Genomic DNA, 23,180 nt, shown 5'->3' with positions numbered 1-23,180 from the left:
TACACCTAGATCCCTCTGCTCCTCCACACTATTCAAAGTCTTCCCGTTAGCCCTATACTCAACACATCTGTTATTCCTACCAAAGTGAATTACCTCACATTTCTCTGCATTAAACTCCATCCGCCACCTCTCGGCCCAGCTCTGCAGCCTGTCTAAGTCTTCCTGCAAACTATGACACCCTTCCTCACTATCTACCACACCTCCGACTTTGGTGTCATCAGCAAATTTACTGATCCACCCAACTATACCCTCATCCAGATCATTAATAAAAATCACAAACAGCAGTGGCCCCAACACAGATCCCTGAGGCACACCACTTGTAACCGAACTCCATGATGAATATTTACCGTCAACCACTACCCTCTGTCTCCTATCCGCTAGCCAATTCCTAATCCAGTTCCCTAGATCACCCCCAATCCCATACATCTGCATTTTGTGCAGAAGCCTACCATGGTGAACCTTATCAAACGCCTTACTAAAATCCATATACACCACGTCCACTGCCTTACCCCCATCCACCTCTTTGGTCACTTTCTCAAAAAACTCAATAAGGTTAGTAAGGCACGACCTACCCGCCACAAAACCATGCTGACTATCTCCAATCAACTCATTACTCTCCAAATAACTATAAATCCTATCCCTAATAATTTTTTACAAAACCTTGCCCACAACAGAAGTGAGACTCACCGGTCTATAATTCCCGGGGAAGTCTCTGTTCCCCTTCTTAAACAATGGGACAACATTCGCTAACCTCCAATCATCTGGTACTATACCAGAGGCCAACGACGACCTGAAGATCAGAGCCAGAGGCTCTGCAATCACTTCTCTTGCCTCCCAGAGAATCCTGGGGTAAATCCCATCCGGGCCAGGGGACTTATCTATTTTCAGACCCTCCAGAATATCCAGCACATCCTCCTTATCAACTGTAACACTGTCAATTCTACTCCCCTGCAACCCAATGTCCTCCTCAGCTATATCCATGTCCCCCTGCGTGAACACCGAAGAGAAATATTGGTTCAATGCTTCACCAATCTCCTCCGGTTCCACACATAACTTCCCTCTGCCGTCTATAACTGGCCCTAACCTTGCCCTAACCAACCTTCTGTTCTTGACATACCTATAGAATGCCTTAGGATTCTCCTTAACCCTATCAGCCAAAGTCTTCTCATGTCCTCTTTTAGCCCTTCTTAGCTCGCTCTTCAACTCCCTCCTAGCCAATCTAAAGCTCTCTAGTGCACTATCCGAGTGCTCACGTCTCATCCGAACATAAGCCTCCTTTTTCTTTTTAACCAACGAATCAACTTTTTTGGTGCACCACGGTTCCCTAGCCTTACCAATTCCACCTTGCCTGACAGGGACATACCTATCACAGACTCGCAGTAGCTGCTCCTTGAAAAAACTCCACATTTCGGACGTTCCCAATCCCTGTAATCTCCTAGTCCAACCTATGTTTCCTAATTCTCTCCTAATAGCCTCATAATTACCCTTCCCCCAGCTAAAACCACTGGCCCGAGGTTCATGCCTATCCCTTTCCATCACTAAGGTGAACGTAACCGAATTGTGGTCACTATCACCAAAATGCACACCAACTTCCAAATCCAACACCTGATCTGGCTCATTTCCCAGCACCAAATCCAATATAGCCTCACCTCTAGTTGGCCTATCTACATACTGAGTCAAAAAACCTTCCTGCACACTTTGCACAAAAACTGACCCCTCTAACGAGCTAGAGCTATAACAATTCCAATCAATATTAGTAAAGTTAAAATCCCCCATAACAATTACCCTATTACTTTCACTCCTAACCAGGATCGTCTCCGCAATCCTTTCCTCAACCTCTCTAGAACTTTTAGGAGGTCTATAACAGGGTGACCTCTCCTCTCCTATTTGGCAGCGAAAAATGCAAGTTTTCCTTTGTAAAATGATGGCCAACACTGAACTGACTGGCTTCTCCTAATGTGGGTATGCCGGCGTTGGACTGGCGTAAACACAGTAAAAAGTCTGACAACACCAGGTTTTAGTCCAACCGATTTATTTGATAATAGATTCACAAGCTTTCGGGGTTAGCCCCTTCGTCAGGTGAATGGAGAGTTCTGGCCTCAGACAGAGCATATAAAGCACAGACAGTTTAGAGAGAAGTTTAGAGACAGTTTAGATCTCTAAACTGTCTGTGCTTTATATGCTCTGTCTGAGGCCAGACCTCTCCATTCACCTGATGAAGGGGCTAACCCCAAAAGCTTGTGAGTCTATTATCAAATAAATCGGTTGGACTAAAACCTGGTGTTGTCAGACTTTTTACTGGCTTCTCCTAGACAGCTCAATGAAAAGAAAAGGAAAGAAAACTGTGTCTTTGGCCTTTCCATTGTCATGGTCATTGTTATCTGCTCTGAGTGAGAAATGGTCGAGTTTCCCTTCCGAGATGCAGCCCTTGGCAGCTACAAAATGTGGAGCAGCTCCACTGAAGAGCACCATGATGCCACAGGAATGAAACTGGGATTGTTCTCACAGCGTGGGAAGAATTATTTCAATCCCAAAGCGTTAAGAGGCACGCAGCATGATTCTAAATCTTAATCGAACTATGTGCTGCTCATTGACCAATTGAAAGGCACTGCCCAACACCTGCTGCCCACAGTGATTGATTTTTCACTTCCATTTATGTCTGTGCTGCCTTCATTTAGACTGCAATGAATGCACACAGCGATGGCGCTAATACCAGTGAAGGGCACAACAAGGTTAGCAACTATTGTTCTCCCTCACACATTGCGTAAACAGAACAACCTTGCATTTACAGTACATCTTAAAATGTCCAAAATATCCTCGAAAAGGGAGAAGACAAAATAGATTAGAAAAAAGGAAAATCAAATGATAGTTGCCAAAGTTTTCTTCTCCCTTCAAGGTCAGAATGACGACTGCGAACAGAACAAACTTGGCTTTTCAGGATTCGCACTGAGGAAAGAAGGAGTGATGGATCTCACTGACAATAGGACTGGCTGGCACAGCACGTTAACACGCCCATCACCTCAGATAACCAAAGCTTCAACCCAGCTGGGATGAAATGTTGTCCAAGTTGACATGGGCAAGCTTACCCTCTGCCATGTGCACACAAACCCATTGGACAGCTGAGGCTATCAGTTTGAGGTACCACGGTGGCGCAGTGGTTAGCACTGCTGCCTCAGGGACCCGGGTTCAATTCCCAGCCTCGGGTCACTGCCTGTGTGGAGTTTGCACGTTCTCCCCGAGTCTTTGTGGGTCTCCTCCGGGTGCTCCGTTTTCCTAACACGGTCCAAAGATCTGTGGGTTAGGTGGATTGGCCATGCTAAATTGCCCCTTGGTGTCAGGGGGACTAGCTAGGGTAAATACATGGGGTTATGGGGATAGGGCCTGGGTGGGATTGTAGTTGGTACAGGCTCGATGGGCCAAATGGCCTCCTTTTGAACTGTAAGATTCTATGATTCTATGGTCAATGTGAGAACCAGAAACATGTATGCTCTCTCTTACAGGATTGAGGTGTTGGTAGAGTGGAAGCTTAATCTGCATCTCTGACCAATGCTATTTCTGAAATAAGGAAGTTTCACCCTGATGCTATTAGCTTTAGCCAAGGTTTGCTGGTGCACTGTGTAATTTGACTTCTGCTCAGAACAATTTTCTACCCCTTTGTCCCTAAGGTTCATCGGAGGTTGTAGTGTCATTGAACATTCGACACACGTACATGCATGTACCCACACACATAAGACGCAACACACAGACGGACAGACACACACAGAGACACACACACAGTGGCACACACACACATAGAGGCACATACACACAGGCACACATGCAAGGCACTCACGCAGAGGCACACACATACACAGACACACACACAAGCACACAAAGACACACACACACAAGCACACAAAGACACACACACAAAGAGACACACATAGCAGTATTAGTTCATGGTCAACCTACCCCAGATACTGAACTAATTCAATGCTCCAACCATAACAACTTAAATTTATGGATCATTCCTACCTAAAAGAAAGTCTGAGTACTTCATAGGGGAAATAGGTCTGCAGCTAAGCAGGAAAAGTGATAGCAAAAGCGTAAAGAAAGATCTTTACGACAGTAATACCCCTATGAAATACAACAAGTAATTACGCATATAGAGTTATGCGAGACAGTGCAGGACTTGAAAATCCGGACATGGGCATCAACTGAAGTGATGGATACTGTCAGGAATATTAGATATGGAGTGTAGTCAGGCTGCAAAGGCATGAGTTTAGTAAAGTTTGTGAAGGGTGGAAGTAGGAGGCTTCGCAAGGAGATTGGAGGCTTCCAAGTGGATAGCCTGGATTTTAAAAATAAAATGCCCTTGTATGTAATATCACAAATTAAAATGTGGAGTGAAAGGATGTCAAAGTTTGTGACTGTCCTTGTCCTCCAGTTGACTTAGGTGTTGCCATAGAAATACAAGATGGATCCCGGGTTGTGGTAGTCCACCTACACATTACATAAAGGTCCGGTATCTGGATTAGCACAAAGATGGCTTTGGTGAGGCAATATCTCAAATCACCATTCAAGACAAGGCAGAGAGAATGAAAAATGTTCAGATGGCAAATTGGGTGAGCTGAATTTGTGCCAGGAAAGGAACACAGAGTTAACAGCATTGTCTGCAGTGAACATGACAGGTAGCAGACAGGGTGACACAAAGGAGGGGATGGTCTTTATGTTTAACACCAAAGGTGATGGCAGGACAGATCTCAATTAGTGGAGTAATGCCACGCAATATGGAATATTAGCAAGGATGTGGCACTGTTGGAGGGAGGGCTAGGTGCAGGTAAGCCAAACAAGACTGAGACAACAAGAAAAGCACAGGTGCACTGTGCCAACCAAGACACAGTTTTGCAAAGACAATGAAATACAATAGTTATAACATTAAATAACCAAACTGAAATGGAATTAATCAGAAGAGCATCACGGTGGCACAGTGATTAGCACTGCTGCCTCACAACAGCAGGGACCCAGGTTCAATTCCTGGCTTGAGTCACTGTCTGTGTGGAGTTTGTACGTTCTCCCTGTGTCTGCGTGGGTTTTGTTTGGTTGCTCCAGTTTCCACCCACAGTCCAAACCTGCGCAGGTTAGGTGGATTAGCCATGCTAAATTCTCCCTTAGTGTCAGGGGAACTAGCTAGGGTAAATGCATATGGGGATCAGGTGGGATTGTGGTCGGTGCAGACTCAATGGGCTGAATGGCCTCCTTCTACACTATAAGATTTTAAGTAATCAAATAAAACTGGGTGGGTGTGTTAACTTGGCTCAAGAGATGAGAACTGCAGTCGTTCTTTTCCTGAGCTATTGAATTTACTTGACACCACTGGACTCATTTGCCACCACCACCCTCTCAGGGCACTCAGCATCCCATTTTAATTCCCATGTCTGACACCAAGAGTGTAATTCAAAAACCCTAAAGTTACAAATGAGTCACCGCCAGCCTCACAAGTAGCGATTTTTTTAAAAAGAATACTCAATTCGCAAGCTCCCTATTTATCCCACTCAAGTTTCAAATTTGATAAAATTAATAAGGTTTCTGATTTCCTGACTGGAACGAGAAAAATGAATCAGTAAATGCCAAGTGGCTATTAAAAGATAGCCGTACTGTTCTATCGCTGCACAAATTAGGTCACATATCAATGCAAATGAGCTCTTGGCCATCAAATGAAGAATTCACTATACAGTCAGCTGGCTACAGAATCAGAAGGTTGTGGGTTCAAGCCTCAACTGGAGAGTATAACTTTAATCAAACACATTTGTGAAGGTCTAATTCACTGCTCCCCAAAGATATATTCAAGGAGAAACTCAATAAGTACATGCAGATAAAAAAAATAGAAGGATAATTTGCTAGGGTGAAAGGAAATAGAGTTGTAAGATGCTCATGGAGCACAAACATTGGAATAGACCAAATTGGGTCAAAAGCCCTGCCATAAATGATTTGTAATTCTTTGCAAAAGTACTGGAGGGCCCACCCTTTGAATGAAGAGTTAAATTATTGCCCCATCTATCAACCGAAAAGGACTAACAAGCAGTGAGTCTTTTTTTTATTCATTCATGGGATGTGGGTGTCACTGGCTGGGAAGGCATTTAACCGTCAACCACATTGTTGTGGATCTGGAGTCAGATGTAGGCCAGGTCAAGGACGGACATTAATGAACCAGATGGGTTTTTACAACAAGCGACGATGGTTTCATGGTCATCACTAGGCTTTTAATTCCAGATTTTTATTGAATTCAGATCTCATCATCTGTCGTGGTGGGATTTGAACCCAGGTCCCCAGAGCATTACTCTGGGTTTCTAGATAACTAGTCCAATGACAGTATCAACAAAGGTAATTCTCTGTACAAGAATGTCCTGAGTAATGATGCTAATTAGCTGGATATTCTGCTTGGGAAGGACTCACATTTTTGTTTTAAGAGCCTTCAATTTCTCTCCAAGGTTTGAAGGTGGGGGTTCTAATGATCCAATGCCGTATCCAAGTGACTGTCCTTCAATCACATTCCCAGAAAGCCAATGTTGGCATATTCTGTAATCAGCTGACTCTGTCCTCAGTCTCATCAAGATTTTCAATACAGAAGAGGGAAGTCTAGCAGGAAATATTCAAATAGCCAGACCTCAGACAAGGAAGGGGCCAACTCAGCCCCAATACTGAGTGCCAGACTACATAAGAACATAAGAAATAGGAGCAGGAGTAGGCCATCTAGCCCTTCGAGCCTGCCCCGCCATTCAATAAGATCATGGCTGATCTGTCATGGCTCAGTTCCACATTCCCGCCCTCTCCCCATAACCCTTAATCCCCTCGCTTCACCCTGAGGTGCCTGGTTGTGGAACGAGATAGACAGGAGTGAGACTGAAAGATGAACAGTTAGACTTTATATTTCACTCTCATCCCACAGCACCTTTGGACTTTAATGATTTCAGCACTTGCACATAGTGACAGCACACTTCCACATTTGTACACACATCCCCTTATGAATATCCACATCTGTATACACAGTCTCATACTGAATATCCACATTTGTACACACACCCGCCATTCTGAATATCCACATTTGTGCACACACCCCCATACTGAATATCCACATCTGTACACACATCCCCATATGAATATCCACATCTGTACACACACACCCCCATATGAATATCCACGTCTGTACACACACACCCCCATACTGAATATCCACATCTGTACACACATCCCCATATGAATATCCACATTTGTACACACACACACACCCTACTGAATATCCATATCTGTACACACACGCACCCATACTGATTATCCACATCTGCACACATCCCCATACTGAATATCCACATCTGTACATACAGCCCCATACTGAATATCTATGCATGTCTAACGCGTTGTATATGGATACAGTGACATTTCCCTGCCTGGAATAGATCATGTTTTAAAGTTTATTTATTAGTCATAAGTAGGCTTACATTAACACTGCAACGAAGTTACTGTGAAAATCTGCCAGTCACCACACTCTGGCACCTGTTTGGGGAATGGTGCCATGGCACTATGCTGGAGAAGACCAGGGGAGTTCTTCCTGTACCTGTCCTTCAAGCATTACTTTTTAAAATAAAAATCCAGGGTAATTGCAGCAGGAATTCTGACTGAGCTGTGATGGGAAGCAGGTTTGGGCTCCAGATGCTATATTGTGGGCTGCATTGAATCTGAATGTTCAGAGGGGAGCAGGCGTTTAAGTGTGTTTGAGGGGAAAAATGTCCAATTCTTAAGTTAAGTTTTTAACTTCTTATTTGTGTCACAAGTCAGCTTACATTAACACTGCAATGAAGTTACTGTGAAAATCCTCTAGTTGCCACGCTCCAGCACCTGTTTGGGTACACTGAGGGAGAATTTAGCATGGACAACGCACCTAACTAGCACATCTTTGGGACTGTGGGAGGAAACTGGAGGAACCCATGCAGACACAGGGAGAATGTGCAGACTCCAGACAGACAGTGACCCAAGGCCGGAATTGAACCTGGGTCCCTGGCGCTGCGAGGCAGCAGTGCGAACCATTGTGTCACCATGCCACCTGACATGTATGGAGCTGGAGGTATTTTGTTGCTCTCCTCTCTCTGGCACAGGGAGCTTACCGCAGGCACACAGGGGATGTCCTTCACTTTGAGCCAGGCCAGGTCCAGGAAGCCCTCGCCCCGGTAGCAGGACTGCAGCCTGTCCTTGATGCGCTCGTTGATGGAGCTGAGCACAAACATACAGAGGACCGACTCGTCGGGGGCTTGGCTGCGCCGCTTCTGCCCCTTGGAGAAGAGGGCGAAGAGCACGTCGTCCCGCTGGGGGTGGATGCCCAGGGAGCTGGCCAGCACTGGGCCGGCTTTGGCCAGGTGAGCCGCCTGCAGCAGGCGGTACTCCACCCCGTCCTTGACGCAGCCGATGGGCATCTCCACGTAGGAGTTGAAGGTGGTGTCAGCCTGGCACAGGCGGACCAGCTTGGAGGTGTAGACCTGCTGGCGGCTGGAGCCGGGTCCCGGGTTCAGGAGCTCGGGCTGCAGGGTGAGGAAGTAGACAAAGGCCGAGCTGCTGAAACCATAGATGTAGTAGATGTCAAAATCCGGGATGACCGTGAAGGTATCCGAGGGGATCTTGATGAGGGAGGCCAGGAACTCGTCCTGGAAGACGAAGGAGAACATCTCGTCGGCCTCGGGGTTGCTGGCCAGCAGGCGGCTGGAGATGGTGGGGAAGTACTCGGGTTTGCCGTCCACCGCCGTGGCCACAAAGAGCTTGGCGTCCGCGCCCTGGCCGGACACGATCACCCCAAAGACGGAGCCGCTGTCGTTGACCCGGGACAGGTAGTGCTCCTTCTTGTGGAAGGGTTCGCCCAGCTTGAAGAGGTCGTCCAGCCGCAGCAGCTTGCAGATGCCCTGGTACAGGCTGCCGCAGGCGATCAGGCGCCGCTCCCCCTGGTCGATCAGCAGCAGCTTGTTGACGTTGTCGGTCAGCCGCAGGGGCTCGTTGCACGGCTGCACCATGCGGGGGGGGTAGCAGTCCGGGTTGTCCTCGTCCGGCCCCGTCTGGTGGGTGACCAGCGGCTGCAGCTCACTGGACAGCTTGTAGATCCTGTTCACCGCCCCTAGGTACACACTGCCCGTCCTCTGGTCCACCGCCAAGTGGTTAAAGACCCAGTCCGGGTGGTCACTTTTGAAGGTGTTATACTCCTGGCTCACAGCCACTCTCCCGAAGCAGGGGAAAATGGAAATGAGGAGCAAGTGGAAGATCAAGCAACTCCGCTTCCATCTCACTGCTGCCATTGTTTGGCCTGTTGAGGGTTGGCTGCTCTGCTCGGAGGGGGGTTTTTTTTCTTAATTTAAATCCCAAATGAATGCGGTTAAAATATTCCCATGTCCACACGTCCCAGCCTCAGCATCGCCAACCTGCAAAGAAAGAAAGAGTGAAAGAAATGGGTAAGACCCAACTTGTATTCAGACAAAAGCAAATTACTACAGATGCTGAAATCTGAAACAAAAACAGAAAATGCTGGGAAATCTCAGCAGGTCTGACAGCATCTGTGGGGAGAGAATAGAGCCAACATTTTCAAAGGATCAAAATGTTGGAGATTTTCCAACATTTTCTGTTTTTGTTGATCTTCAGAATCCTCACAGAGCAAGACTCAAAAATCAGACTCAAACTCAAACTCAAGACCCAGACTCAAAATCTCTCTCGCTCTTTCTAACTCGCTACTCTTCTCTTTTTCTCTCTCTGCACTTTCTAGCTCTCTCTCTCTCTCTCTCTGTCTCAGCTCTCTCTCTCTCGCTTTCTCACTGTATGAATCTCCTTCCAATCTATTTACCCTCACCACCCTGCCTCATTCATTCCTCGGTCACTCCTTTCACCACACTATGTTTTGACAGGCTTTGTAACTGCTTGCAGCGTTTTTCACTCCGCAGTTGAGAGTGAGAAGCTGGCAGTTTAACTTCTCCAGGCGGCTATCCAAGAGCAGAAAGTCCCTGTGTCTGCTCCCGCAGCCAGCGAAGAATGTGAAAAGTCAGCAATTCATGACATGGCACTAATACAGAATGAAATAGAAAATACTGTTTAGGGACTTTCTCATATTTTCAAACCTATCTTTAAACAATGCCTGATTGCACTCGGGCCTGAGTGAATTGTACAACGCTACATAAGGGATAGGACAATGCGTTAAAAACTCAGGTGCTTATTTGCATGTAAACCCATTCTGCTTGAAATCCCCATCTTTTTTGGGGGGAGAAATGAGCAGAGCCGTCTGCTTGCATTAGTGCCAACCTGGAGGAATCCAGTGTCCTATGACCCAAACCCGTCAGGGTGGGTGGCACAGTGCTTAGCACTGCTGCCTCACAGCACCAGAGACCCGAGTTCAATTCCTGGCTCGGGCCACTGTCTGTGCTGAGTCTGCACATTCTCCCCATATCTGCATGGGTTTCCTCTGGGTACTCCAGTTTCAGCCCACAGTCCAAAAGACGTGCTGGTCAGGTGCATTAGCCATGCAAAATTCTCCCTTGGTGTAACCCGAATTGGCGCCAGAGTGTGGCGACTGGGGGATTTTCACAGTAACTTCATTGCAGTGTTAATGTAAGCTTACTTATGATACTAACAAATAAACTTTAAACTTAAAGAAGACGCCCTGCTCCACAAACCCCTGTTATCAACGTCACTCTTCCAGGCGAAGTGTTGCACTAAGAACTGGGACTTCGGTCATTTGCTGATCGCTCCAAAGATGTGGGGGTTAGGTGGATTGGCCATGCAAAAACTTGCCACTTAGTGTCAGGGGGACTAGCTAGGGTAAAATGCATGGCGTTATGGTGATGGGGCTTGTGGTCGGTGCAGACTCGATGGGCCGAGTGGCCTCCTTCTGCACTGTAGGGATTCTGATTCCTGGGGGGGGGGGCTATTCTCAGCGTCCATTGGTCACTGGTCTTGCTAATCAGAATATCGGCCCCTCCCCAATTGAGACGAAGTGGGTAAGGAGGAGGATTGCTATTTCACCAAAATCCAACTGACACAGCAATGTGTAAATATTTTGCAGCAATCACAACTTAAATAACCCCAAAGTGACATGTTCAATTTACAAGAGTGAATAATTTGCGTCTTTATATAAAAACAGGAAACTTCTCATTAGCAAATTGTGATCTGAAAACACATCAATTTCTAATACACTGAAAGGATGCTAAGGCTATAATCTCACGGCAGTAAACTCCTGCTGCTGTGAATCAGAATTGTCTCATCATTATGAAATCTTTAAGTTTATTTGTTCTCAGGAAAGTATTCCCAATTTTACTCGCACAAACCCTGGGAAGCACCCCCCACCCCCTCCTTTCTAATCCCATTCCAAAATTGGGAAAGACCTATTCACGGGGCAGTGGGGACAAAACACTGCTGTGAAGCCACACCGACTGGAAGCAGGCGGATAAACAAGTGGCTCGGCTTTACCCTGGCCCAAAGTCAGGGTCTCTCGCCCCCACCCCCTTCCTGCACAGTAGTCCTGATAAGCCAAGCACTCTCCTGAAAGGGAGGAGAAAGCGCACGGCACAACCATCACACAATCCCATTTTTGTGAATGAATCGAACCCATTAATTCACAGAGGAACCTTGGCATCCCGTTGGAGATTTAAACTGGCATTAATCCCCTATTCATGATGTTTACTGTAGAGTGATTTCATTCGAGTCGCAGAGTAACTGACATTTTACTTAGTTGGAAAACTGTTAAAAAAAACTAAATTCAAATTGGAAGATCACTCGATTTTTCAATCTGTTTCTTTAAAAAAAAGAATCAAGTGGGGGTATCTAAAGGTCGCTTGACCTTCTCTGACTGTCTGGGCTGCTCTGACAGATTGTTGGGAGCCACTCTGATTCTTTTGGCTGGAAGAATGAAGTTGGACCCGGTATTTTTAGCGCCGCATTTGAGATTCGAACGAGGTCTGGCCAAATCCGCCTGCCGCCCAGGGAGACCAGCCAGTCAGAGAGGAACCCCCGTCTCCAAAAACACAGCAGAAATATCTTGCCCATAATGTGCACTGCCCCCTCCCTCCCTCTGAGAGCACACATTATACCCACTCCCACCGCCCTCCCGTGTGCTCGGGAAATCTTTCAGTGGCTGTTTCGTTGATACAAGCGCCACTACAAGGACATCGAAGACATTTGTGGCTCTTTCTCACTGGAAAGGAACACACGGGCTTCGAGGCACTTTTGACCCTTTCCACACCCCGCTTGCAGTAGGGAAGATATTGCCCAAGCAATAGCAGACACTAGAAACACACAGCAGGTCAGACAGCATCTCTTCACCATTTCATTCACCTTCACCAGGCTGCTGCTACCTTACCTGCTGAATATTGATGTGGCGTTGGACTGAGGTAAACACAATAAGATGTCTCAAACACCAGGTTAAAGTCCAACAGGTTTATTTGGTAGCAAAAGCCACTGCATTTGCTACCAAATAAACCTGTTGGACTTTAACCTGGCATTGTGAGACTTCTTACTGCTGAATATTGCCAGCTTCCCCCTTCCCTTTTCACACGCTGGCAGGGTGGTATGGTGGCACAGTGGTTGGCACTGCTGCCTCACCGCGCCAGGAACCCTGCTTTGATTCTAGCCTTGGGTGACTGTCTGAGTGGGTGGACCTGGGTAAGATGCTCTTTCGGACAGTTGGTGCAGACTGGATGGGCTGAATGGCTTTCTTCTGCACTGTAGGGATTCTATGGTTCAATTCCATAGACAAGTTGGTGGAGTGGGCAGTTAGGTGGTGGATGAAGTTCAATGCGGAGAATACACTGTGTGGAGTTTGCACATTCTCCCCATGTCTGTGCGGGTTCCCTCCAGGTGCTCCAGTTTCCTCCCACACCCCATAGATGTGCAGGTCAGGTTGATTGACCATGCTAAATTGACCATAGTGTTAGCGGGATTAGCGGGGTAAATGTGTGGGGTTTATGGGAATAGGACCTGGATGGCATTGTGATTGGCACAGACTCAATGGGCCAAATGGCCTCCTTCTATACTGTAGGGATTCTATGATTCTATGAACTGAGAGGTGATGCATTTTGGTAGGAACAACACTATAAAATAAGGTTAAAATTCTAAGGGGGGGGGTTCAGGAGCAGGGGGACATGGGTGTATATGTAAATAAGTCATTAAAGGTAGCAGGACATATGGAGAGAGCAGTTAATAAAGCTTATAGAATTTGGTGTTTTACTAATAGAGGTGTAGACTACAAGTGCAAGGAAAATTTGCTGAACTTGTGCCAGGCTGTTGGAAGGATGTGAACATACTGCAGAGAGTGCAGAAGAGGTTTACAAGAATGGTTCCAGGGATGAGAAACTTCAGTTATCAGGAGAGATTGGAGAGGTTGGGGCTATTTTCCTTGGAGAGAAGCCAGCTAAGAGAATGTTTGATAGAGATGTTCAAAATCTTGAGGGGGCTGGACAGAGCAGAGAGGGAGAAACGGCTCCCGCTCATAAGAGGACACAGATTTAACGTGATTTGCTAAAAGGGCAAATGTAATATAAGAAAAAAAACATTTTCAGTGTTGGGGTCTGGAATGCACCATTTGTAGTGGAGGCGGGTTCAATCCAAGTATTGAAGAGGGCATTAGATGATTATTTAAACAGAAACAATGTGCAGAGGGTACCGGCAAAAGGCAGAGGAATGGCACTAAGTCATGATGCTGCTTTGAAGAGACAGTGCAGACTCTATGGGCCGAATGGCCTCCTTCTCTGCCGTAACAATGCTGAGATATATATCAAAAATCTCTCTCTCTCTCTCAGCCCAGTACCTGAGCAGATCAGGAATAAATTATAAAGGTGTTGGGATGTTGGCCTACATTGTGTTGCTCAGTTAGGACTTGTCTCTTAACTGAACGGGTTTGGATATTTTACACAGTTTTGAACTCGCTGATTCTCAATGTTAACCAACACAAGAAATATCTGTCTTCAGGAAGAACTGTCACTAAACCGCCCGGCAAACTGCTCCGAATGCGGGGTTGGGGGAATCAGCGCTTCCTTTAAACCGGGGTGGTGATTAGTGATAGTGAAAACAAGCCGGGAGTAAGGCATTTCAGAAACTCCCAGAATTGCGGAGATTTCCGATGGGAGACTCCCATTAAAGTTTTAAAAATCGACGTCTTGACTGGGCGAACATTGACATCGACTCTCAATCCCTCCACAGTCACCGGAGATTCAGGTAACTTTCTTCAGAGGTTTCTTGCTCGGCTCCCTGTTGCACCCGGGGTCTAGCGGAGATCCAGACTTTAAATCTGGATAGACAAAGGATGAGGAAGCCCATTTGATTTATTTCCCCACCAACTGTCCCCACGACCAGCCCAGCGACAAACCAATATGTTGTGGTAATGAAAAACTAGAGAGAAAAAAGAGATCGCACCATCGGTATAATCTCTCCCTCAATGTCCCCCTCCCACACAAAACCCAGTGTCTAATCTGTCCCAAACACCCCACCCTGCTTCAACCAAGTCAATTGCTGACATCTCCACTGCCCAATATAATCCAGAATGCGTAGGGCTGTGAATGGACGGACAAAGAGACTGATGTCCCTTTGTTGAGGAGGAATTTCTTCAGCCACAGGATTTAAAATGTATTTATTACTGTCACAAGTAGGCTTACATTAACACGACAATGAAGTTACTGTGAAAATCCCCTAGTCACCATACTCCGGCAGCTGGCGTGGGCAGCAGGGTGGCACATTGGTTAGGTGGATTGCCTCACAGCGCCAGGATCCCAGGTTTGATTCTAATCTTGGATCACTGTTTGTGTGGAGTTTGCATGTTCTCCCCGTGTCTGCATGGGTTTCCTCTGGGCACTCTGGTTTCCTCCCACAGTCCAAAGATGTGCGGGTTATGTTGATTGACCATGCTAAATTGCCCCTTCGTGTCAGGGGATTAGCAGGGTAGATATGTGGGGTTACTGGAATAGGGCCTGGGTGGGATTGTGGTCAGTGCATACTTGATGGGCTGAATGGTCTCCTTCTGCACTGTAGGGATTCTATGATCCTATGTGCTGGTACACTGAGGAGAAATTTGGCATGGCCAATCCACCTAACCAGTGTGCCTTTCAGACCGGGCAAGGAGACCCACTCAGACACAGGGAAAATGTGCAGACTCCACAAGACAGTGACCCAAGCTGGGAATTGAACCCAGTTCCCTGGCACTGAGAGGCAGCAGTGCTAACCACTGTGTCTCTGTGACAGGGTGCTGAATCTGTGGAATTCATTGCCACAGAAGGCTGTAGATGCCAAATGATTGAGTGTACTTAAGACAGAGAAAGATAGGTTTTTGATTGGTGAAGGGATCAACGGTGAGGGGGAAACGATGGGCGAATGGGTTTGAGAAACTTATCAGCCATGATTGAGTGGCAGAGACTCGTTGGGCTGAATGGCCTAATTCTGCTTCTATATCTTATGGTCTAATGGGCTTATATGAGAGACATAGAGAGATAACCAATTATGTCTAATGGACAGGGATTGTGGCTAATTACTTACTCTGTAAATATTACCATGTACCTTCGATCAAACCACACTAAGCAGACACATCAGTTTTATAAAAGCAGTAATAATGAACTCCCCAAGTCGCCCCAGATTGGGCAGCACTGACTGACTGTGTCTATTTTATCGGTGCTGTCGGCTGTTCTATAGATCTCACGAGGAAACAGTTGCTTAGATTGGGAATTTCAACTAATTGAGTTGGAGGTACTTCAATTGCCGATTAGGTAATTAAACAAATTGGGTGTTAGCTATCCATCCTCCCATTCTAAATCAATCCAAATAGTTTCTCCCGCTTTCCAGGCGAGTGGAATCAATTCAAATCTCCAGGAGAGGGGGGATCCGCCAACAGCGTTTATTTCTCAATCTGAGGCCAGTGTCCAGATGGAAATTCAGGAGCTTTTAAGAACGCAGGATTTAGACATCACACATTTCGAAGGAGTACTTTCAAAAAGCCACGCCAACCATCATCTATATCATACATTTATCTCCGTCTTGTTTTTTTTAATTCATTTGTGGAGCATCAAGGTCGCTAGCTGGCCAGCATTTATTGCCCATCCCCAGTTGCCCTTATTCGGAGGACAGTTGAGAGTCAACCACATTGCTGTGGATCTGGAGTCACATATAGGCCAGGCCAAGTAAGGACATCAGTGAACCAGATGGGTTTTTCCAACAATCAACAATGGTTTCGTGGTCATCAGTATGTCAAGGTATTTTTTTGCTGAATTCAAATTTCTCCAAGATCTTTCTCTACACCCTAGTTATGACTGTAACAATACATTCTACTTTCTATGAATGGTATGCGTTGTCTGGATAACACACAAGACACAATACTTTTCACTGCTAACGTGTAAGAAGTCTGACAACACCAGGCTTCTTACTGACTTCTTACTGTGTTTACCCCAGTCCAACGCCAGCATCTCCACATCGTTACTAATACGTGTGACAGTAACGCATCCAATCAAAATTTCACCATCTGCCATGGCAGGATTCAAACCCAGGTCCCCAGAACATTAGCTGAGTTTCTGGATTAATAGTCTAGTGATAGTGCCACTAGACCATTGCCTTCCTGTAAGATTCTTCACTCTGTTCATAAGTCAACACAAATAAATGAAAACAAAACAATTTGATCTATGCACTAAGGGGATGATAGGACATGCCTTTTTTGTTCTTTTTGTCAGCCGTGAACACCAAGAGCATTTGAATGGAGGAGGAGAGGCTGGAAACTGGCTAATTTCTTTCCTTGTCTCCCACTGTCCAGCAGAGATTAAATCTATATCAACAGCATACTGCTTAGACTGAAATTGTGATATTAAAAATTATAACTTGCACAGTACAATTAAGATTCTGTGCAACAGAATGTCTCCTTGAGTTTGTATTCAAAAACGCATTTCAAATGTCAATTTATACAGTGCCTTTCAGGGGGCGAGGCACTTTACCCTGATCAAATATGACAATGAGACATGGAATATATTATTTCAGATGGTCGCCACACTATCAGACGCATTGGAAAGGGTGCAGAAGAGATTTATTAGGATGTTGCCTGGTTTGGAGGATATGAACTATGAAGAAAGGTTGAACAAACTTTGGTTGTTTTCATTGGAGCCTCCGAGGATGAAGGGGGACCTGATAGAAGTTTACAAGATTATGATAGGCTTGGATAGAATGGATGGTCAGAATCTTTTTCCCGGGGTCAAAGGGTCAATTACTCGGGGGCACAGGTTGAAAGTGAGGGGGGGAAAGTTTAAAAGAGATGTGAGAGGCAAGTTTTCACACAGAGGGTGGTGAATGCCTGGAACGTGCTGCCAGAGGAGGTGGTGGAAGTAGATTCTAGAACAACGTTCAAGAGGCATCTGGATAGATACATAAATAGGCAGGGAATAGAGGGATATGGACTGCGCACAAGCAAGAAAATATTAGATTAGAGGGCCATCGGTCTTGGCACATACTTGGTGGGCCGAAGGGCCTGTTCCTCTACAGTTTTTGTTCAATGGCTTGCTCAAAGAGACAGGTGGAAAAGGTGTAGAATTGTAGAATCCCTACAGTACAGGAGGAGGCCATTCGGCCCATAGAGCCTGCGCTGACAACAATCCCATCCTGGCCCTATCCCCGTAATCCAATCCTGCTAATCCTCCTGACATTAAGGGGCAATTTAGCACGGCCAATCCACCTAACCCGCACATCTTTGGACTGGTGCAGGGGGAGAATTCCAGGTGTCAGGACATTTCCTACACAATGACAGGCCGCGACTAACGTCCTTGGACAAGTTCGAGTCCTGAACCCACCCCCGGCTGTCAGCAACTTGTCCATCTTTAGGCAACTGCCAGTCAGAACAATTAGTTATAATAACTGTTCCCAACCAGTAAAACTTTCAATCAAATCCCACCAACAACTGGCGAAGGATTGCAAACTGTTACACAATTGGACCGTAGCAATTTCAATGAAAATGCTCAAACTTTGACTTAAAAAAACCTTAAGTTTTAAATTTCGTCACCTGTCGTTGAATTGCCAAGAAAAGAAATCAACATCCATCCCTGTGCGCTGGTGTCGGTAAGAAGTCTCACAATACCAGGTTAACAGTCCAACAGGTTGTGTGAGACTTCTTACTGTGCTTATCCCAGTCCAACGCCGGCATCTCTACATGCTGGTGTCGGGACACTAAGACCCAGCAGAAGGCAACGCTCGGGCGTACGGGAAAGATCAAGGAGAATTAGGACTCACCAAATCTGATCAGAGCTAAGTGATCCGCCTTACTGTACTCACACCCAGGCAATCCCAGGCTCACTCAGCCCCGCCACTCACTGCTCCCCTGGCATCTTCCTGCGGCCACGTCCAGTGTAACAGGTTGAGTTTTCACGGAGAGAGACAGAGAGACTCTGGCAGAGTACTGGGTGCTGCAGCAGCTCTGAGCAGAGAACACTACTGGGTCCTAACGCCCAGTAAACACAGGAATCCTTCCAATTACGGAATGATTCTTTTTGAACTGGCGACACGTACAACGTAATGAGATAACACTCATTCCTTCAATATCCAAATCTTAAAAGGCGTAATCGTACGATTGTTGTGATTCGGTGTAATTATAAAACTAACCATGTCCTTCACGACCCGTCACTGTAAACCTCCCAACCACAGAAGGTTAAGACACTGAGGGGATCTATCCATGTCTCAGTTCCATACAGACAGATGTCGTTTCGGTCAACACTAAAGGGTTAACTCCGCTTCCTCGCACTGTATGTAGTCACCCAGATCTCCAGCTAGGCTGCAAGTGTGTAGGGGATCCCTTGTCACAGATGCCATAACCCTCCCTCCCACTCTTTCTCTCTCACACACACAGCCCAGCCCAAGCCTGATTGCACCCATTAGCAGTCCCCCTGGGAACTGGCTGCTGTTTCCCTCAATCAACTCTTAAGGAGACACTGGGTTTGCCCGACTGTCAACAGTGGAAACACTTTATCAAAAAGTACTTCCTTTCTCGATCATAATAAAACACAAAATAAATTAAGTGGGTAAAGTTGCCATCCAGCCCTGATGTAGCCAGCAGCGAAGTAGCAAATTCAACCCGAGTATGGAACTAGTCCACATTTCTAGTATCACAGAACTGGCTCAGGCAACCTGAGCGCTTACCAAGGTCCTTAAACTGAAATCCGCCCCCCGATCCAAAAAGTTTATTAAAAGGCAGTTAAAGTCACAAAGTTAATGGTCTGTTAAACTAAGACAGGACTGGAGTATATATTCCCCTCATTATCATTAATCGACTTAATTACGTTAATATGGAAAATTGTTCTTTAATTTCACGGCTAGGACTCGTTTATCGGCACATTTTCGTCTCGCTCCGCCGCGTGTGGCCAAATACAGAAATGGGTTTCTTTTCAGAGACTGCATGAACAGAGAGAGTGCTGTCCGGAATGTCTTCTCCCAGAAAGCAGCCAGAGTTTCTGTTACTTCTGTAACAACTACTGCAATTCCAAAGTAATCCACTGAATGTAAAACTGGTACAGGTTTCCTGGAGACGCGATGAAACATTAACCTTTATCGCCAGGAGATTGAAGAGGGTAAAATTACTACATGTGGACATGCTTCAGTGAGGAGTGGAGAAGGTCTGTTAATGCTCACTCCTTCTCAATGACTTCAGATAGTGGCGTGACTGGGAAAATCACAGAGCGGCCTGATCAGCTCTCACACAGACACACAAACACACAGACAAACCACACGCATGCAAACACACACACATACACACACGCATACAGACACACACGTACGTATACTCTGACATATATACATATACACAGACTCCCACACAGGTACACATCCACACACAGGCACACACACACACATATATATAGACACAGACGCACACAGGCACACACAGACTGACACATATACACTCAGACACACAGACAGACACATGTATAGACACATATACAGACGCATACACATAGACACACAGACACATTTACACATGGGCACGCAGACACACACACAGACAGACACGTATACACACACAGAGACACAGACATAGATATCAATGGCCATCATTAAATTAAATATACCCATGGATATATTGCGCAAATGAATGGCAGGGCAACGCTCCTCTTCCCTTCACCCTTCAATGAATCCACTATTTTTCACGTTATTGATAGCGACGGCTCCTTCTGTAATGATTAAGACTTTCACAAGCTCTTCCTCACTCTCCTTTCCCCCCTTTAACAACACGATCCACCTACCTGCCTTGCTGGGGAGGTGGAATTTAGTGCAGCTTCTCTTTTCGCACCGTTTCACCCACTCTGCATCTTGTTTACAGCCAGCATGTCCCGACCCTGATAAATATCAGTGTGGAGAGAGTGGCCGGGGGCGGGGGAGGGGGGTGCTGCCTAACGCGCACCGCAGTCAGAGTGCTGGACAGAGGAGCGCCCGTCCGAATGGGAATCCTGGCTGTGCTAGAAAGTCACTCGCTGCCTGGGCTGTACCATTAAGTCCGATCAGTCACTAACTGGAGAGGGGCAGCGGTAGCCAGCCGACAGGAGTGTGGCTACCTGCGGGCAGCGTGCCCCGCCAGCTGAATGTACAGGTCGGATGAGAGAGAGTGAGAAAGGACAACTCCCCCCTTTCCACCTGGGTTAGTCAATTCACACTGTAAACCGATTCAATCAATCAGATAAGCAATGAGGAAGGCACCGTGAACGTCCCCTCCTGTTCGCATGAAGATGCCTGCCTCTATCAGTCACCACTCTCCAGACTTGCTCACCGCATTTTGGTTTACGGGGGAAAGGTGGCTTTAGTTCCCTCATTTTATCCCTTAAATTGTGCCACCCTACGAATTAATTAGACGGGCTTTAGGACGCTGCGGAAGCCTCTCTCCCCCTCTATTTGGTAGGAGGGACTGGGCGTACCTGTAACCAAAACACAATTCCCACATCGAGCAAATAACGAGGAATACAGAGAGATAACACAGGTACACGGAGATATGCAGATACATCTACTGTATTCATGTCCACACAGTGACAACGCTCGCATACTGTGCACCCTGGAATACTAGTGTTGTCGTGCACAGCCGTACACACAATATACACACATATATAAACACACTGACACACACACTGATACACAGGTACACACACACTGATACAGACTGATACACACACTAATACACACACATACATACACACAGATACACTGACACATATATACAGACACACGCACACTGATGCACATACATACACACACATAAACACACGCACACTGATACACACACAGATACACACAGACACACACTGATACAGACATACATACACAGCCACATTGACACACACAGACATACGCACACTGATACACACATACAGATACACACAGATACACACATACATACACAGATACATTGACACGTACACACACAGAGATACACAGACATACACACACATTGGTATGCACACATTGACACACATACTGACACACACACAAATTCATAGACACACACATTGACAGACACATTAAGACATTGACAGACACACTGACATACACACACTTACACACACAGACTGATATACACTGGCATACCCACACTGAGATATATACACTGACACATACACACGCCGACATACACGCATACACACAGACTGACACACATTTATATAAACACCACAGACGCTGAAAGACACATATCACACTGACACATCTCCTCATGGCTCTTTTCGGATTTTTTCCTTTAAAAAATCCCCTGCGGGACAGAATATTTCGGGAAGTCCTGTCTGTTAAGAGACAGAAAGCAGTCTCCGGGAGTGGGAAGCTGAGAGTGGGGTTTGGGGAGAGAGAGAGCGGGATATCAAACACACCGAGTCCACATTGCCACCTGCAGCAAGGTAATCGCAACAAACGCCTGACACCACGGAAAGCCTGTCCTCAGAGCGACTCTCTCTGCCACAGCAAGGTTGGGGTGTGGGGGGGGGGGGGGGGGTTGTGAAATACACCTTACCAGTCATCGGGAATCCTTAAAACAAGTGCAGGCGCCAGGACTGTTAGGCTCTGGGTGAATCCGACAGCGTTACATTTCCAGGCTCTATTCTAAAAGGAGGGGAGGGGGCAGAGGGCGGGGGGGGGGGGGGGGGGGTGGTAATATTAGAATTTCATTAGTTACAAATGCGTTTCAGAGTGACGCTATTGGTGCAGCCAGACTTAGCAATGCTGGGCTGCAACGGTTCACTCACCTCGGCTACCGCCTGGTCTGTTTCCGTGCTATCGCCGCATTGACACACACTCAACACACACACTCACACTGCAAAGACAGAGAGATATCGCAACTGAATCCTGCACGGACAACACTTCAGAAATATATATCGCCCCCCCACACACACAAAAAGAGAAATCAGATAGAGAAACCTTTTTCTGATCTTCATCTACTTAGAGCAGACCCAGGTGAGGACAAGTAGGGAAGATAGAATATCATCAGCTGCTCACTGCTCCCGCTATCAGTCGGTGCTTCCCTCGGCAATGCCATTAAAACACTTGTACAATTCAGTGCATTTTTGAGGGGAGGGGGCGGGAGGGGAGGGCTGGGTAAGTGTAGTCAAGGCTTCCCGAGCGTCTCTTTGCCAGGTAGAGGGTTTTTTTTCTCTCTCTCTTTCTCCCTCCCCTCCTTCTCCTCCTTCCAGTCCCGTTTCCCTCTCCTTTTTTGACACACTCTCGAATTCTCCTCTCTCTGGTAACCAGCTTTTAAACATCAGCGGCGGCCGCTTAACATTCACACAGACAGAGACACAGTCTTCCTCTGGGCTGCTGTCGCAGGATCACACCCGTGCACCGAGGGTGGTGGGAGGAGGGGGGGGGGTAGAAATGCAGAACACCCCCAAGTTAGGCTCGAATATGTGAAGGCGAGTGTGGATGGAACCTATTCACATCTTAAGCATCGCCAGTGCGTACCAAGGAAGCGAGAGTCGACTTTGACACTGTCTATGCTTCTGTTACACCACAGTGACGTACAGTTACCACCAATTATCCTGCAAATTGTGCTATTTCCAGCCCACTTCCTCAGCAGAGAGGGGAAAAAATACAACAGTGATTATCGGGAACATTATCCGCAGTTATTAATTAAGCCGTGGCCGGCATTTGCCAAAGCAAATCCCTTTGCACCGCTTTGCTGTCGCTGATCTGTGAATGGACGCGAG

At 46.6% G+C, this 23,180-nt stretch overlaps 1 protein-coding gene across 4 annotated transcripts in view; it reads right to left on the bottom strand.

Annotated features, from left to right (window-relative positions):
- plxna4 (plexin A4) overlaps nt 1-22,486 on the bottom strand; it is a 641,164-nt gene extending 618,678 nt beyond the window's left edge. Inside the window, exons 1-2 of one of the 4 annotated variants that reach the window (XM_080207652.1) lie at nt 22,396-22,486; nt 8,142-9,437 (exon numbers count right to left, since the gene is read on the bottom strand). In XM_080207652.1, the coding sequence (XP_080063778.1) occupies nt 8,142-9,314 (1,173 nt within the window). In that variant the 5' untranslated portion in view covers nt 9,315-9,437; nt 22,396-22,486. Of the gene's footprint in view, nt 1-8,141; nt 9,438-18,243; nt 18,405-20,246; nt 20,414-21,991; nt 22,061-22,395 lie in introns of those variants that run through there. The other 3 variants (XM_080207655.1, XM_080207653.1, XM_080207654.1) reach the window with 3 other exon arrangements.
- Between the last annotated feature and the right edge of the window lie 694 nt (nt 22,487-23,180).

The sequence above is a fragment of the Carcharhinus amblyrhynchos genome, chromosome 19 (assembly GCF_965287045.1).
Source record: "Carcharhinus amblyrhynchos chromosome 19, sCarAmb.v2.hapA, whole genome shotgun sequence".
In the NCBI taxonomy this organism is placed as follows: domain Eukaryota; kingdom Metazoa; phylum Chordata; class Chondrichthyes; order Carcharhiniformes; family Carcharhinidae; genus Carcharhinus; species Carcharhinus amblyrhynchos.
This window is presented reverse-complemented; position numbering and strand designations above follow the sequence as displayed.